The 19,383-nt window shown below is 35.9% G+C and overlaps 1 protein-coding gene across 4 annotated transcripts in view; it reads left to right on the top strand.

The window, feature by feature from the left end:
- Positions 1 to 19,383, top strand: part of MECOM (MDS1 and EVI1 complex locus) — a 633,666-nt gene that overhangs the window by 301,928 nt on the left and 312,355 nt on the right. For all 4 annotated transcript variants that reach the window (XM_056110745.1, XM_056110744.1, XM_056110742.1 and 1 more), the window contains exon 2: positions 17,024 to 17,361. In XM_056110745.1, coding sequence (XP_055966720.1) covers positions 17,024 to 17,361 — 338 coding nt within the window. The remainder of the gene's footprint in view (positions 1 to 17,023; positions 17,362 to 19,383) is intronic.

Raw genomic sequence — 19,383 nt, 5'->3', positions numbered from 1 at the left:
GCCACAGAGACGGGGGGATGGGGGGATGGGGGTGGGAGGGATATTATCCATGGTGGTGGAAAATGGGCACTGGTGGAGGGATGGGTATCTGATCATTGTATAATTGAAACCAAAGCACAAAAAATTGTAAATCTACAAAAAAAAAAAAAGTACAGAATAAATAACATTATGACATTTCAAGTTCCCCGCCCCTCCCCCCCAAAAAACCCAAATTCTTCTGTTTATTCCTGCATTTTTACACATGAAAGTTTTGAGAGAATGACATGTCAGATTACCTATTTCTTTACGTACTGAAGTTCAAACTGTTGGGAATGTTATCAGAGTAAAGTAATTATAATGTCCCAAATATTTGATAACATTTCTGTAATCAATCTAGAAATATCAAGTAGTCCTTTTATATTTTTTGTGCCAAGTTTTTAAAATCTATTATATATTTTTGCTTGCAACAAATCTCAATTTGGATAGCAACATTTCAAATCAATGTACTTAGTGACTGTCAAATTAGGGAAGCATCAGGTTGTATAAGGAAATTGAGATTCATATAGATTAAGGGAATTTTTTTCCCTGAGTCACATAATGACTTAGGTGGACTTGAACCCAGTGTGATCTAGTTTAAACAGAAATTGGCTTGAATCTGTGCATTACAGATCATCTGAATTTACTTGCAATATTTTAGGTTGTTATCATAATTTAGAAAACTGGAAATGCTATAAGGACTCATTCTATTATAGAAGAATTCTTTCATGTTATTTCCAATATGTCATAGAATTCATCTTTATAAAATGTGCTCCATAAGAGATTTGGATTTGAGGATAATGACTATAGTCTTCAAACTGCTTGAAATTTATTTCAATATTTATTCTCTTATATGTATATTCATCCACACAGAAAATGTTCATTGAACATTACTCAGTGTCCAACATTCTACTTAGCATTACTGCAGCAGCAGTGACCAAATCAAGGTTCCTACCCCTATGAAAATTGCTTTCTCTAACTTACAAGTATGGTAGATGCTGTAATAAGTACAGAAAGAGTCAGATCTAGTTGGCAGCAATTATATTGTTTTCTGATATCCTTTCCTGGAAAACTTTCCTATATAGAAATATATATAGAAATATAGAAAATATTTCTTATCTCCAGGGAAGGAGAAAATATATGGGCTTAACTTATGGAAGGATTTTTGTCTATTTTTTATTCTTTTCATAGTAAATATATTTGGAGAGGATGCAGTGTGAGGAAAACTTAAACTATATTTGATTAAATTCTCTATGAGCATGCTGAGCACCAAGTGTATATGTGGATTTCTTGAGTACTTGTTAATCCTTTAGTGAGGGGCTAGTTTTTCGGAGCACGCATTGTGTGATGTAGTCTGTACATTTATATTAATTGTGTAGAGCTTTCCAGTTTAGAGGAGGGAACAAAGAAGGCACCTCTAACTACCACTGACTTGCTTTGGCTGAAGTATATGAGCTAACGAATATATACTAAATTTCCATCATCTAACATCCTTTCTGGATTCTGGGGTCTTTGTAGTCAATCTGGAACCTGTTCTCTCTGCCCTCATAGTCATTGGATTTAAAGCATACAAGAGGTATGACATTTAATATTTGACATTTGGGCTCACTTGAATTTGGGTTGTACTAATTGTACAGTCCTTTAAAGACACTACATAGTGACACATGTTTTTGTTTTTATTTGTTTTCTATGAATATTTTGACATGATTCTATAATGCTATTTTCTGAAGGAACATGTATTTTTGCACTTAGGAGGAAGGAATTCAACTTAGTTGATATTTTTCTTCAGCCAAGTTTTTGTTTGTTTGTTTTTTGTGTCACACCTGGTTATTTCTGCTCTCCACTCAGGAAATATTCCTGGTGGTTCTCAGGGAACCATATGGGATTCCTGGGATTAAACCCAAGGCAACTGTTTGTAAGGCAAGAATCCTACCTGCTGTACTATCGCTCCGACCCTTCAGCCAAGTATTTTTATGTGATGATTTTGAATCAAACTTTGAAAAAAAAAGAGACAGAAAGCCTATTGTTTGAAGTGGTGATGAGATCCAGAAACATTAATTAAAAATTTATAAGCCCTTTACTTGTACTCTGCAAAATATTGCTGGAACCTTTTTTCCAGGTGACTTAATTTGATTTAACTATGTCCCAATAAATGTGTTGTTTAGGAGAGCTCCCTGCTAGCCCAAACTGACACGGTAAGCATACCTTTAGTTTATAATACATACGAGGGATATAAACCCCCCTCTGTTTTCTCATTATGCCAAATAATGGAAAGTGGAAATCGCACTAATCCTTTCTTCTACTCTGCTATACTTCTGCAAATATGATAAACTCAATCCAATTAAAAGTCATTACCTCTCCAAGGCTTGGCTGCATTCTACAACCTTTTGTTTCATAATCCTCCCGATTATCTGTCTTCATCACAAGTAGAATTTTTAACCATCTTCCATTTCAGTTTTCTCTGAACGAAGAGCAACAGAACTTTTTCTATTGAATTTTGTAGTCCTTGTTTTCCGTATCAGTCACCTTATTCTCTTCAGCACAGCTTTATAGTACATAAGTAAATTCTTCCTGGGCCTTTGTCATATGCCCCCGACTAGACTAGATTGTCAGTCTGATGTAATTAGCAATTTCACTTTTTCTTCTTCATGACTCTCTAAGGTGTTTTGGAAATAAGAGATTTGTTGTTAAATGGTTGATGGCTTGTGGTATATGTTGTATCATAGTTGCTAACATTTAATAGTGATAATAACTGATGAGTAATAACAATTGAATTGTAGTAGATCTATTCAATATAACTAGAAAAAACAGTGCAAAACCTGTAAAGTTGTAGTATAAATATTCTACACACTTCAGTTATCTTGTCCATGGTGAATTACCTTAAATATCATAACTGGCTTCATTTGAATCATGATATCATGACATGCCCTTATTTTTCTTCGAAGTAATCATATTTTCATAGGTTTGTGCACATTGATCCACAGTATATTGGAATCAGCTGGGTATCTAGTACACTGATAAGTTTTTTGTTTGTTTAGGTCAGATTCTACAAAGATACACAAATGGATATTTCAAATAATTATTGAAGTTTAAGTTATATACATCTTCCGTGGCTGCCACATTAAAGTTCAGAACAGCCTTCAAAAATATCCTTAAAGCATTTACTCTGATAAAATTAAAATGGTTGCAGAAGTCAATCAAATTATCATAACCATAAATAAATAATGGATGCTTATTGAGCACTACTAACAGTGATACTAAAACCTAAGATTCATGAGGGCAAGGAATCTTTTTTCCTTTATTAACTACTAAGGCCCATTAAAACAGAGCTGGCATCCAAAGACACACCATATTATTTTAACTGTTTAATTGAGCACTATCTAAAAGGCACCATGACAAAAACACAGACTATGCCCTTAAAGAACTGCTAGGCAGTGTTAAACACTTAAAAATTTGGTCAGGCACTGATATAAAATAGTGATAATAGTATTTCATGTTTCAGTGTTCTAACTCCAAACCCATCACCAGTGTTGGAGTCCTCCCACCAATGACTCAAGGTCTCCAACTTTCCCTCACACTGGGAAACTCATTAAGAAGTACTGTAGTTTGAATCACATGTTTACAATTGTGTTGGTGCTTATAGTTTAGATGTACACAGTTGTTTTACCTCACTATTACCAAAGTGACCAACATACTCCACTTTAGTCCTTACGTTATATCCACTCCTCTTCATCAGCCCCCTTTTCACACCCATTCTCCCTCTTATTTGGTATTCTCTGTTCTGTTATCCAGAGCCAAATGTTTGTCCTCATCTGATTCGTTCTATTTCTCATTTCTCTACCTTGTCTAGTTTCTCTACCACAGACGAATGAGATCATGTGGTATTTGAACTTCTCCCGTGCACTTATTTCCCTTAACATGATACCAAACTGAAATGAATTGCATGGCTTTATCTTTTTAGTGGCTGCGTTGCATTCCACTGTGTAGCACAGCTTCTTTATTCTCACATCTGTCATTGGATATTTGGGTTGTTTTCATATTCGGACTATTGGCCCCATCATTGAATCTTTTTGAATTAATATTCTTGTGTTTGGGGATAGATACTAAGAATTGAAATCACTGTATCATATGTAAGCTCTGTTCTTTTTTTTCTTGAGCACTCTCCATACTGTTTCCTATAGGACTTTAACTAGACAACATTCCATCCAATAGAGAATGAGAATTCCTTTTTGAATCCCTTCTAAGACTGATTGTTTTATATCTTTTTTGATATATTTTATTCTTACTGTTGTAAGATGATATCTTGAATTTATTTGAATTTTCCTGATAATAAGTGATCATGAACACTTTTTGCATATACCTGTTTGTAGTCTGTATGTCTTCTTTGTGGAAGTGTCTGTTCATGTTTTCTTTTCATTTTTTATAGGTTCATTAGTAATATTATTGGTGAGATTTGTGAATATTTTATATATTGTAGATATCTGATGCATTGCTAATATTTTCTCCCATTCAGCAAAGTGTTTTAAAATTTATTTTATTTAGAGCTTTGTAAAACTCCACCTTAAATAGAAGCTTGGTAAAGAAGATTTATTGGGATGAAATCATAAAGTAATTAGCGAATCACAAGAAAAATAACTGGGAATTTGTACCAGAGAATAATTACTGATATATGAAACTGTCATTTACATAATGTTAATTAAATGTAAAGTAGTCTGAGTATACTGTTAAATGTGAAGTTACCAATATCTGGATTTTGGAATTCCTTTTTATAAAAAAAACTTGATAAATCAATAGTTTTGCATTTTTGAGTTTTTTACTCTATAGATACAATTTTCAGTACTTATTTTGCTACTGTGTTTTTTATTTAAGTTACATTGACTTGTAAGTATATGAGGACATTATTTAAGAAAGAACTGTCTGGGGGGTTCAAGAGATAACTCGATGGTCTAAGCTCATAGTTTGCATGCAGAAAGTTTAGGTTTGATTTAATCAGCACATAGTTTCCTGTAAGGACCTTTAAACTATCCAAATAGTGAAAGAAATTTTGAGAAAAAATGTAAGAGCCTATCTATTCCATGACCTTTATAGTATACTATGAAACTACATAATGAAAACATGATGGTACTGAAATAAAATCTGATTCCCAGATCTATGGATATGATTGAGAATCCAGGAATACTATTTGTTATGTGGGCAGTTAATTTATGATGGGGTAGTCAACATCATCAAGTTGAGGTAGAAAAACCTTCTTCAACAAATAGTGTTGTGGAAACTGGTTAATCACAAGCAAAAGAGTGAAACTGGACCACTACCTCACACCACACAAGAGCTTTTAAAATTTTTGTTACTTTAGTCAACCTAAAGTTAGGAGATCATGCAAGACTGGTGGGGCTGATGAATGAATTACTAACATTCAGTAGTAACATTAGTAACATTCAGCACTCTTCTAATACTATCTTCAAAATTATGCTCTAAGATCAGACCATCTATTTTGATGGATACTCCATTTTCCTCCATACTCCATCATGTATAAGTGAATTCTAAGTCTAAGCAACTTAAATAGTTTCAGGTACAACATGGCATAGGTGAATTAATACATCTGAGAGGCATGGGTAAATTAATACATCTGAGAGGCATAATCTTTAGCAAAAACTTGCTCTTTTAGTCATCTTGTTTCCCTTTTAAATGTCGAAAAAAATTTTAACCTGGGCATTTTTGTAGACATGCACAAAATTTCATTTGGGATGTGGAATGAAACATTCACACAAAATCTTTAAGTTTGGGGGCGTCTGTTTAATCCTTCACTTTTGGGAGCCCACCAAGGATTTTGAAAGTCAAATGTGTATTTATTCCACAGAGGAAACTTTATCAAGCAGTGCAAAAGTTTACGGCACTAGCTGTTGATATAATAGGTAGTTTAAATCCTGCTAACTGCAAATAATTTTTCAGCAGAGTTTATGATTGTGGTAGAGCTTAGTGAGGCAGAAGTACAGATAACATAAATATTTCAACAAAAGCCTTTTGTACCAGAGCCATAAATAAATTAGACTCAGTTTGTAAATAAATTTAGTTTTTGCTAGCAAACATTTATAATCCTCTCTTGCTGAAAATGATATTAATTTATATGAAAGGCACATTGAATGCTTTTTTTTTAAAAAAAGAAAAGTCAGTTCTCATTAGGAGGCAGTGCCTGGTGCCCATCAAGTGTTTTAGACTGTGTGACTCAATTAGACATGAAGGATACTGTACAGACCACCTCATGCTACCAGTTGTTGTACATGTTGATAATGACAATTTCCAGAGACCATGCATAGTTTGGTAGTCTACAATGTTGTCATATTATATCATTCCCTTAAATACCTAGCTTGTGTTACCACTTAAGAATGTTGAAATTACCCCTTCTCAAATCATAAGTGCCATTTAGTATATGTATATATATGCATAGCACATCTGTTCATATTTTTCTGAAATTTTTTTTAATTAAAGTGTATAAGGGTTTCTCAAATTTAAAAAGCTATGTTTTTCAATGACATCCCATCATTCCTCATAGTTCTGAATGATTTTGTAATTAATTTGATGTAGTGTCATGAAACTCAATATGGGGGCATTTAAAACATTAAAAAGGGTGAGAAAATTGTACTCCTTCGAACCACCTAAACGTAGTTTACCCTGAAGATGCTGTATTTTCAGTGGGACAATCAGAGTTCAAATTGAAGTTAGCCAAATCAAAAAAAAATTCCTACAAAATAATAAAATTTGAAAGTTTTTATTGTCTTTTCATTATCCATCCTTGTGAGAATGAAGAAAAAAATCCGTCCTTTTTGAAAACAAAGACTGATTTTGAGACTTTAACAGAATTTATTTCATTGGGGCATTTTTTGGGGTTCTTATTAAACCAAGAGTATAGGTAGGTTAGTGTTTAATTGCTCTTTCACATTCATTTTTATTGGCAACAATTACTACAACTTCCTCTTCTGCCAGACATGCATGATTATTTTCCTTTTTTTAATGTAGGACTCCTAGGAGTAAGAAAACTCTTCTGTAGCAATAGGGAAGGCTCTGCATAGGGTCAGTTGGTTGAAAGACTTTGAACTTAGTTCCACTGGTAAATCCTGAACACCTCTCTTTGTTTACCCGATGGTAGAAAGTAGAGGTCAGTCTCATTTACCAAAATTCTGAGCTTTATTTTTTGGGAATTGTCAGTATTTTCACTAAGTTTGTACTAAAATTCAGTCTTGTTTTTACAAGATGTGTTTCTCTCACGCCCCCTTCCTTTAGCTGGTAGTTCCTGAATTTTGGTCCCTCCTTTAGAGGCAAAAGGGATCTCTGCCAAAAGCCACCAAGCCACACATAGGTAATTACAATAAGCAAATTGGGGGCACTCATTTCACATGCAGAGTTGAATGAGGCAGGGCTGTGGTCCAGTGGACCCCACTTGCCCCTCCAGTAGCAATGGCGCATTAATGCACCCTCATGCTCTCCTCTTCTCCTCCCACTCCCTAAACGATTATTTTTTTTTTAATGAAGCAAATCAGGTCTCTCTTTAGAATGTAAGGGCCTTCAGCTTTCTTCTGAAACCACCATCAACAACATAAACAAATTAGAGGCAGTAAACCACATGTTCAGCCCACACAGAAACCACAGTCCTCACCAGAGGGCAGTCTACTTAATGTGAGAATAACAGCCCAGTTTTATAAGCCTCTACTGGGAATAAATTCCAGTTTCACTGGTTAGAGCAAAGCGAGGCAGCCAGAATACAGAGTACAGTTGAGAAAGGCCAAAGCTATGCTCCAAGTGTCTTTCCAGGAAATGCGTTTATATTTCTGAAGTCTTCGGTGCACCGTTCCTTGACCATTCTTTGGTGTTCATTGTGTCGAATGGGGCTTACCTGAGAGAGAACTAAATTGACCTGCTGTGCGGTTTTCATGGGGAGGGAAACAGAGATCTCCAAAGTTGGGACTCTCCAGCTCAGACTCTCAAAGCTACTCTGACCTTTGGAGACGTCTTGGTGACTTCAGACCTCTGTGTTTGTGCCATTCTTGCTGCACCCAAATGCAGATGGCATATTTCACAGTCCTACGTCTTGATCCACACGGGAGTTGTAAAGTATTCCCTATACCTTCCTGATGCTGATATGCTTCCTTTCCTGACAATGCTTAGTCCTCAACTAAAGTGTCCAGCCCTAAACTAATGTGTTCCGTCATCAGTAAATTCCTGCCTGTGATAGTCTTTTCTTAAATACCTGTTTAAACAGTCATTTAGATAAGAGTGTCCCATTTGTGTGCAACAGGAAATGCCTGCCTTCTTTTAGATATGCTGGCAAATAATTGCTGTAGATATGGTTTAAATACTGAAAGGCAGTAGGCAGAGGAATAACCACCCAGTCTGCCGTGACAATGTCAGGGCATTTATGTTTTAGTCTAAGTGAATCTGAAATAAAATCACGTTGGGGATATAAAAACTTATTGGAGAAACTATCAAGTCAGGTGTTGCTTAAGTCAGTCAAATATGTATTGCTGAAAGACAGTTGAGGCATATAATTATTGTGTAAATGAAATGTGATCTGATAAGTTTGCTCTGACCTGGTCATTCCAGTGGTCCTGGTGATCCTGACTTCCTAACAACAGAATAAGCCAAACATTAACCAGGTCTTGTTTTTCTGTAGAGTAAGATTCAGAAACCTTTAATATCTTTATTTAGCCGTTTTAGATTCTGTAAGTAGATACCAGTGATTTTCACTGGCTCACTATTAGGAGTTTTCTAGCAATTTCTTTTCATAATAATTTTTAAAAATAATTTAGTTCTGGCTCCAAGGAGGAATTTTTGGAAATGGTAATACCTACTTCATAATAGCTTAGAAGCTATCTGTGTAGTTTTAAAAGCATACTTGTTTAGTGAAATCTCAGTTACTAAACTGGTTGGAAGTTACTATGAGAGTGAAGGGACTCAATCATATTTAGAAGTAGCCACAAAAGCCTATCACTTGGTCCCTTACTTTCACTGTATGTCGTATGTTTTTGCAATCTCCCTTGATTGCCTCCCTCACTTGCCACATATTTTTTTTTAAACAAACACTGGAAATAAAAGTTCTATGACAAAGAGATGGACAGGAAAAGTACAAGGAAGTAGCAAATATTCAAGGTGCAAGGAAGCTTAGAAGGTCATTAAAAAATTCCATGTGCTAAGTCATGTTAGAATAGTTCACAAAAATAAAGGTCTATGAGACAAGGATTCTACCAATACAGTCAAGAGATTCTGTTATGGTCTATCTTTTTTCATTCCTCTGTAGAGGTAAGATAGCCTTAAAAACCATGTTCATCTGTAGTTGCCGGCTCTACTAGATGCTTCTGTTTCCTAAACCCGTACCTCTGCACCATACCATAGTTCTTTTATGCTTGTCAGATTTCAGGAAATTCATTTTCCTTACTTTTGCCTGTTTGCTATTCCTTTTGTAGGGATCTTAAGTGTCATTTGCGGGGGACTAGATCCACAGAATAGTCATAGAGACCAATCCGTGACTTCTTTTTTTGTTCTCCTTGCTTGCACTTCAGGCAAAACTTGGGTTTGGTTCTTTCCCCCAAGTCCAGCACGGTCTGTTGACCGTGTTGGTGCAGGAGCTCTGACTCCTGAGATGCTTTGCTCTCTCACAAGCACGCCTGTCTCACCACTCAGGAATTGGCTTAACGAGGGCAGAAGAGCATGTCCGGTTTGCATTTTGGAAGGAAACTGAGGTCTTCCTCCCTCCTTTCCCGGCCCCACCGTGAGCGGCCACGGACTCATAGCCTCGTGTTCATGTGTTCACGTCCTCCCAGGAGGTCCATGGTGGGGCTTTGAGGTTTGGCAGAGCCGCCTCCCAGCCTAGGGCTGGGCACGCATCCTCAGCTCACAGCCACGTGTAATCCTTCCTGTCTCCTTGCAAGTTGGGCACAAAGTGCTTGCGCTTGGGCCCACCCTCTTCTTCAGTAGCAATTAACCTTTACTACAGAACTTCCTTTGAAGTTTGCTCATGTTTTTATTACAAAACTGCAATAAGGAACATAATGGGGGGAAATGTCTAAATTTCTGACTTACCTAATCTGTTCAATTCCCCAGTTGGTCTCCTCCTGGCAGTTGTTGCGTGTAGTTATGATCTCAACCAGTCTGCCCTAGATCTCAAACCGTGTTTCTGTCTCAGCCTATTTTTAAGATTAGTGAGCACACATGCACACCCATTTCAAAAGGACACGAAGGTGTGTGTTATTGTATGCGTGTGTGTATTTTCTGAGTGTAAAGAACGGATTTATTGTTTAATACCGACAGAAATTGATCTGACGTTATAAGCAAGCTATGTATAAGCTTTTAGCATTATTCAGTTACTTTAATCCATTTAGTTGCTAAATAATTTCTCAGTGACCGATGTGAAGAGAGGAAAGGCAATTCATTTCTGTTAGTATTGCTAATGATAATGCTGAGTGATAAGTACTGTGATGGGTACAGAATTGCTCTGAATGGGGAAACTCAGGATTTTGAATGGCATCTGCCCAGAAGATTTGCAGTTAAACTAGGCAGAGAGGCCAAGTGAAACAAATGGTGAGTTATATAAAACCCACAAAAAGAGAAGGCATTTTAGTCCAGCCTTGCAAATAAGAACCAAAGAATTATGAGTGAAATGGCATTTTTTTTCTAGCCCACTGTTCATAGGAGCTCAAATAAATGAAATCATTTTTCTCTGCTTTTCACTCAGCAGTAAATCATTTAGTAATCCAAGGTTGGTAGAAAAGCAACTCTGAAATTCAGAGAAAATACCAGATAATTCTTTTTTTCCTTATATAGGTAAGAACTTTCTAAGAAAGATATGGAAACCTTAAAGGAAAAATAGACTTCATTTTAAAAAACATTTTTAAATAGCAAAAAAATGACTACAAAACAAATGTTAAATGTTCTACTGGGTAAAGAAGGAAAAACTTTATCAAAGAATAATTTTAATTTCTTAATCAAAGTTATTAAGACCTTAGTCCCTGAGCCCTGCCAGGAATGATTCTTGAGTACAGAGTCATGTGTACGGCCCGAGCTTTGTCCAGGTGACTCCTAGACAAACAAACACAACATATTGCTAAAGGACAACGAAAGTCTACTTTTTAAAAGACAAAAATGAATAATTTACAAAAGAAGAAATATGAATGGCAAATGAAAATATTAAGTTTCAATAATCCCTTGCACATGAATTAAGTGACACAGTAGATAACAATGGTACTAATACATTATAAAAGCAAACATGATAATAAATGTCAGTATAATTATAGGAACACAGTTGATATATACCTCTAAAAGTAGTCTGTCACTTTTTAGTAAGTTTCCTTACAGGAGTCTAAACCAAGGAAATTAAAATCGTCGAACATAAATACTTATATGAAAGACTATTCATTTCAGTGGCGATATTTACAGTATCAGAAAATAAGAGAAACATAAATACCATGGAAATAGTTGACTTATTGTGGACTTATGTAATTTACTAATTACATGTAGTTTTAGAAAACGTTTTATTTGGGTTTTGTTTATTTGGCCAGTACCAGGGATGAGTGTAAGATCTTGTAATGCTATGTATGTGCTCTACCACTTGAGCTATATCCCTGGCCCTTAAAATATAGTTTTAAACATTAGGGAAGTGTTGGATAGCAGGACTGGAATGATAGCACAGCGGGTACGGCGTTTGCCCTGCACGTGGCCAACCCGGATTCGATTCCTCCATCCCTCTCAGAGAGCCCAGCAAGCTACTGAGAGTATCTCGCCCATATGGCAAAGCCTGGCAAGCTACCCGTGACATGTTCGATATGCCAAAAACAGTAACAACAAGTCCCACAATGGAGATATTACTGGTGCCCGCTGGAACAAATCGATGAACAACAGGAGGACAGTGCTATAGGGAAGTGTTTATAGTAAAAAATAAAGTGAAAGTGGGAAAACCTTTTTACATATGGCAACAGTTTTGAAAAATAAATATGGAAATGTACCTTTTGGAAGAAAGTGTCCCTAGAGTTCAAGGGAGAAATGGATTTGGACATCAGTATCCTGTCCTAGCTGACTTTGGATGTACTGCTTAGCATCCTTGAGTATCAGGATCCACTTGGTAAAAAGCAGCAACATAGGTGTTTGAGCGGTATATATGCCTAAACGGAAGATAATTCTTACCATGATTTTCTCACTGGAATTTGAGCATAAAAATTAAGAAAATATTTAATATAGATATAGCACTGGCAGTTATTTTTTAATTTTTTATTTTTGTTTTGCTTTTTTGGGTTACACCTGGCAATGCACGGGGTTCCTCCTGGCTCTGCACTCAGGAATTACCCCTGGCGGTGCTCAGGGGACCATATGGGGTGCTGGGACTTGAACCTGGGTCGGCCGCATGCAACTGCAAATGCCCTACCCACTGTGCTATTGCTCCAGCGCCAGCACTGGCAGTTATTTTTTTTTTTTTTCATACTTGCACTGCAGTTTTCTCTTAGCAGAGTCTATTATGTTTTCAGGATGAGACACACTCAAGAGTTAATCAAGAGTTAACCAATGTCAATTCATTCAGAATCATAGGAAGAAATATAATCTAAGTGTGATTCTAGCTTCGTCTCCAAGGAGAAACGTATAACACTTATGATAAAAGTTGAAGAGGCTTTTTGTTCTAAGAGTACTTCCCCAATCATTCGCATCAAATCACGCAATAAGCGTAGCTGTGTCCTCAGTTAATGACAAGCCTAAGGGAAGCAAGTAGCAAATCCAGTAGCAGGCAGTAGCTCAGTGGAAGTTACTGATATTATTTATCTTTATGGGATCACTGATGATTATAGTATATCTTACCTGATACCTCTTGTAAATGCAAACAATCTGTCAGTGTGATATCTGAGCAGTGCTGTAATTAAATGTGGTTATTGCTAAGGAAAGAATCTACCAATTTCCCTCCAATAACAGCTATTTAATGGAGATATGATAATTTAGGTCTTTTGCTAGTAAGATGAACTGTCTTAGGAGTTTTTTGGATAGTTCTTCAGTAATAAGCCTGGAGGTGCTGACTTATTTTGGTTTATGCAAATGTTCAGTGCAGAACGATAAACTGCTCCTGTTGAAAATTTCATAATGCCATATTCCATTGAAATGATGTTACGTGTTTTGATAGGTAAAACTCAGCAGTTTTATGTTTTCAGGGTTTTCTTTGTGTTACCAAAAACATTTTTATACTTAATTCAGATGATACTAGATTAACAGTGGCTTGAAAATAAATTGCCTGGGCTTGCATATACATTTAATACCTGAATGTTGGTGAATAGGTTCCTTAGTCTTTTTCCTGGATTTGCTTGACCTATGTAAGTTATTCTTTAGGTTTAATTGGAATTTTTTGCTATTGTAAGCAGAATCGCACTCAGGCACTTCAATCCAAATTCTTCTGTGCAGCGTCTGGGCACACATGTATATTTTGTCTCCACAGGAATAGAAATCCAAATGCACTCCTTTAAATTATGCATGGGGAGACTTTGTGGGTAACTCAAAGGTTATGGGGTCAGCAGTGTTATGGGAGGGCCCATATGGGTTTTTCTCGATCCTTCTCGATCCTTTTCTTTTTTTAACAGTTGAGATCACTTTGATGGAACTGACAGTATGGATGACTTAACCCTTTGAGGAAATAGAAGAAATCATACTGACCTTTTAACGCATAATTACTGGAGGAAATAGTTCTATTCATTTGGATGGTTTTTGTTTCCTGCTGCTTAAAGGGACAAATCTGAAGCTTATACAGTATCTTCCAACTTACAGCTTTTACTTCTTGAGGAAAATAAAATCTTCACAATGATTGATAAATTCCTTTAAGAAGCTGTTAAGTAACTTTTAATTTTGTAGTAGTAGAATGTAACAATTCTAAAGAGTTTTAAAAAATAATTGTATCAAGAATGCTAATGAAATTTTTATTCTGGTTGAAGTGAAAAAATTTCCCCAAAGGGTAGGTAAAATTTAGATAGACTTTATCAGAGATGTTTTGACTTTGAGCATATTCCCTTAATAATTGTTCCCTGGGACATAAATTATTAAAATAATTTCTTTTACTATAATGTCAGGAATACTGTTTGTAATCTGTTGTGTTTCTCCTATATTTAATTAAAATTTTGTTTAATTTAATAATTAAATTAAATTATGTTAGTTTAATTGTATATTTAGAAAGTATTTACTAAATACCTTTATGTAGGTGACTTTTAGAATTCCAAAGAAGTGTGTTTTGACATATTTCTGGACTGGCACTATAGCAGTCTTTCATATTAAACCCTAAGTAGAAATTTGGTATCATTTGATCACCAGACTGAGGGGGTAATTATACAGTTATTAAAGGCAGAGAGAGATCTATGTTAAGTAGAATTGTGAGCAGACAGGTGTCGATTTGACTTGGAAGGATGGCTAGAAGTTGGATGGACAGAGGAACAGAGGACAACCAGGAAGGAAGGAGTGCTGGAGAACTCAGTACTCAGAAAATACGACAAGCTCATTCTCTCCTGGAACTCCTATAGAGGAATGTTGAGAATAAGAAAGGGAATGTATTTTATTTTTTATTTCTTTGTCTGTTTGTTTTTGGGGGGAGACACCTTGTTGTTCTTAGGCCCCACTCCTGGCTCTGCACTAAGGGATCAATCCTGGAAGAACTCTTGGGACCATATGTGGTGTTATGGATGAAACTGGGATTGGTGTATGGAAAGCAAGCACCTTATCCTCCGTATTATCCCTCCAGCACCAAGAAAGAGAGAGTCTTTTAAAAATCTAAGACCTTTAGATATTGGGAGTTATTGGAGATTATTATACAGGGAAAAGAATGTACCAGGAAGACAAATACAAGTTCAATGCCGAGGAGCATTGGAAAGAAGTGAGAGGAATGTAGTGAAAAAGAGGTTAAAATAAAATGGAAATATGGATTGAAGGAAAGGAATAAAGATACAGTTAGTGCAAAAAGAATTAACATCTTTAATAATTGAATAAGATGAAGGAAATGTGATTTTAAAGTTTTTACATATGATCAATTAGGGATAATTATTCTTATTCCTAATTGAAACTGAGGCGACCAGCAGGAGACTTTAAAGGGAGTGTTAGTGTGCAAAATTTTGGATATGCTGAACTTAAGTTGTAAGGACCTTGATGTTGTTGAGACTAAATATATCATAGATTTAAGCTTGGGTTTTAGAGTTTAATTCTATGCTTGGTTTAAATGATATTTTTTGTTGTTGAGTCAATAACCAAGTGACTAATTAGAAAGACAATTTTGAGTATATTATCACTGTATGTAGCACTGTAGCACTGTCCTCACTTTGTTCATTGATTGGCTCAAGCGGGCACCAGTAACGTCTCCATTGTGAGACTTGTTGTTACTGTTTTTGGCATATCGAATATGTCATGGAGAGTTGGCCAGGCTCTGCCTTGCGGGCGGGATAATCTTGGTAGCTTGCCGGGCTCTCTGAGAGGGGCGGAGGAATCAAACCTGGATCGGTCATATACAAGGCAAATGCCCTACTCGCTGTGCTATTGCTCCAGCCCATCACTGTATGTACATCATAAAAATTGTAGAGGAGCCAGTATTTGATGGACAATTGTTAGTGAGTTTATAAAAAATAAATTTCCATAATGAGTAATAAAAGGAATTGAGGCTAAAAGCAATACACTTCCTGTTCTCTGACTGAATTAACTATCTTGGGAAACTAATAATTTAAGGATTGATATTATATATAATCTATGAAGCTATAATAAAACAGGATAAAATTACTCCATATTTCCTCAAACTTGTGCCTATGTAGGCTGTATTAGATAGAATCCCTAGGTTGGGAACTTAAGGCAACCCATTTTACCTTTGGGTAGTTGTGAGTAAAATCTGTCTCTTTATAATTTTAACCCATTATAGTTCTCACCCTAAAGTCAACATAGAAAACAAATAAATGATGATCTAATCATAATCATAGAGTAACAAACATGTCTATATGCTTTAAGACAACAAAAATTTCTATGAACTTGTGGGAAAATGAGGCTCATTGTTGCACAACACGAGGGGCTGCTATAGTACATTCCATGTAGTTTGGGTGTCAGGGGCTATGCTGCTTTGAGAGTCCTCAGAGCCGTTGCTAAGTGTCCAGTCCTAGTTCATTATTCTGTTAGTCCCTCAAAGTTCTTGTAGTTAAGGGCACTGCTCCATTAAGAGACTGTCTGCTCTCTACTATTTCAGTTTGGAGGAAATTCCTTCTTTTTTGGGTACAAGCCAAGCACCCCTTTCTCTGTTTCCCCCTCTGGAAAATCCATCGAATTTCTATGATAAATTTATCTTTTACAAATGTCCGGAGGGATTGCTAGCTCCAAGAAACTTTAATTTTTGCTCTGTGTTAATTTATTGAGGCAAGGAAATACCAAGGACTTGGTGATGTGTTTGAAATGGGAAAGGAAAAAATAAAGAAAAAGCAAACATAAATTAATATTCCAATAAATAATCCTGTCATACAAATTTAAGCCCTGCTGCACATGGCAGGTCTTGGAATCTTTGATGGTTTTTCTTACATTTCATTCCAAGATACCAATGCATAATACAATTTTACACACAGTGTACATTAACTCCCAATTTTGCATGGTTTGTGGGGTTACATGCATGTGTGTACTTGTTTAGTATTTGTGTATTTGTATTATTTTATTGTGTACTTGTACTATTTTATTCAATACTATTTTATACAATAATTAAATTGCTCACTGTTTATCAGTTGGTTAATGGATTGATCTAGCCCATGAGAATATTGATAGTTGAAGATTAGTTGATTTGATTTATAGATTCACCCCAGATAACACAGAGATAATAATTCCTCCCCCTCTCCCATCTCTGAATAATAGAGATTTTCATGTGGGCATATTTTAACCATATACTTACCTATTTTGTTAACCAAGAATGGCATGGCAGCTCTTTACTGAGTTGTGACATTGTGTCTCTCTTATATCAGTAGGAATTTATGAAGTTTTCGTTTATTCACAGGTAATGAGTGTGTTTATGGCAGCTACTCTGAAATGACTTTGGAAGAAATGCCAGACGCAGATGGAGTAACCAGCACTGCCTCCCTCAACATTCAAGAGCCAAGCTCTCCGGCGACATCCAGTGAGGCATTCACTCCGAAGGAGGGCTCTCCTTATAAAGCCCCCATCTACATCCCTGATGATATCCCCATTCCTGCTGAGTTTGAACTCCGAGAGTCAAATATGCCTGGCGCAGGCCTAGGGATATGGACCAAAAGGAAGATTGAAACAGGTGAAAAGTTTGGGCCTTATGTGGGAGAGCAGAAGTCACACCTGAAAGATCCTAGTTACGGATGGGAGGTAAGAATTTATTGTTTGCACATTTACATGGACTCCTGTATAAATAAGATATTCAAGTGACTATAAGTAAGAATTCTATTTTACCTTCCAATTTATTACCTTCCAATAATCTTAACAAATAAACCTCCCTTTTAGCCTCACTTCTTGATAGAAATAAAACTTTATTAATAATACAGTATGATAGAAGGAAACTCAATAAATGACCATAGTTGAAAACATACAAAAAGAAATGAATACTGTTTTATAGGTAATATTTGGAAACACTGCATAGGAATATTTGTAGAATCTGTGGCATAAACAAGAAATGTCTTTATTATGGCATGTTTATTTTATCTTTCTTTTGGGGGAATGGTGCTTGGATGAAACATTTGTTTTCTCCATTTTATGACCATGAGTCAAGTTGATTTTACTTTGGCGCTATTCGTTCATTTACTCTGTAAACTTCTAATACATTTTGCTTTGTGGGAAAATGAGGCTTTCCTTGTGATAATCTTTTGATTCCACATAGTTCTGAATTATGTTATGGTTCAGTATATTCAAATTTATTTGATTAGCAATTTATGCATAAAAATGACGGCTAAATACCCCAGCATGAAAACAAGTGACTGGCAATAATTAACAATGAAAAGTTAAAGAGGAATTTTAATCTAATTATAAAATCCAAATAAATTTTATTTCAGTAAGTACAGGTACCTGTTATCTTTCTGCTTAAAAATTTAATATATGTATATATAGTCAGTGTATATGAATAAATGTTTTGCATATGTGCAGCTATATATGTGGAATATAAGTGCACATATGCATATATACACATACATATACATACACATACATACAGTATCCATTTCATAATCTGAAAATTTTTTAGGCAGTTTCTACATGGTCAAGAAAGTGGTTTGGGAGATGTGATTGACCTTTGGTTTTAGAATATTTTAGTTAGACAGAAATCAGATAGACTCAATTTTTTTCGTAGTATATTTTCTTAACAATTCTTGTTCAGATTCTCAAATGCTTAACTTTAAAGTTAAGGTTTGCATTTGATGTTATTATAAGTGAGAAATTTCTTTAGTTTTATTCTTAGGCACAGCTTTGAGGAGTTCTGGTTTAGCTACATTGCCTTTAAACATGCATATTGATAAGAGATTTTTTAAAAACCACTGTAGCATTAACTGATATGTGAGTTGAATACGTTTTAAGCCAAATGCGTACAAGCTTTACGTCATTATTGTTCACCTTAAAATAATGACTATAAACATGGTAGCAATAAGTTACTCATTAAACTTTTATTACAAAATCTCTAGAGTTAAACAACAAGTGTAGTACTGTGAGAGATTTCCAAGAGGTTTGGAATAAACCGAGCTTAATGAAATCACTTTGCAATTATAGGGTTAGTAAATGCAGGACTATGTCTCTTCAAACAGTTTATGTACGAATTAAGCGATAAATCTGAGGAAAACTATATTTAGGGGAAATTTTAAAATAATGGTTGATTTTCTTCTTGTAGTAAATGTCTTCAATGTATAAATGGGGAAATACCTCAAGAAATGTAAAATGGTTGTTTTCTTTATGTTAACATTGAGTTGTTTGAATCCTTGGAATTCAAGATATGTGTGCAAATTGTTCATTACCAGCTGATGAACACCTATTCTGTGTTTCTGCAATATATTCAGTTCACTCCTCCTCCTCTTCCTTCTCCTCCTCCTCCTCCTCCTCCTCCTCCTCCTCCTCCTCCTCCTCCTCCTCCTCCTCCTCCTCCTCCTCCTCCTCCTCCTCCTTCTTCTTCTTCTTCTTCTTCTTCTTCTTCTTCTTCTCCTCCTCCTCCTCCTCCTCCTCCTCCTCCTCCTCCTCCTCCTCCTTCTTCTTCTTCTTCTTCTTCTCCTCCTCCTCCTCCTCCTTCCTCTGCCTCCTCCTCCTTTCTCCTCCTCCTCCCTCTCTCCTCCTTCTCCTCACCTCTTCCTCTCCTCCTCCTCTCCTCCTCTCTTCCTCCTATTCTCCTCCTACTACCATCCTCCTTCTCTCCTC

The sequence above is a fragment of the Sorex fumeus genome, unplaced genomic scaffold (genome assembly GCF_029834395.1).
Source record: "Sorex fumeus unplaced genomic scaffold, SorFum_2.1 ptg000010l, whole genome shotgun sequence".
Lineage (NCBI taxonomy): Eukaryota > Metazoa > Chordata > Mammalia > Eulipotyphla > Soricidae > Sorex > Sorex fumeus.
The sequence above is the reverse complement of the archived record's forward strand: the minus strand, read 5'-3'. Positions and strand labels throughout refer to the sequence as shown.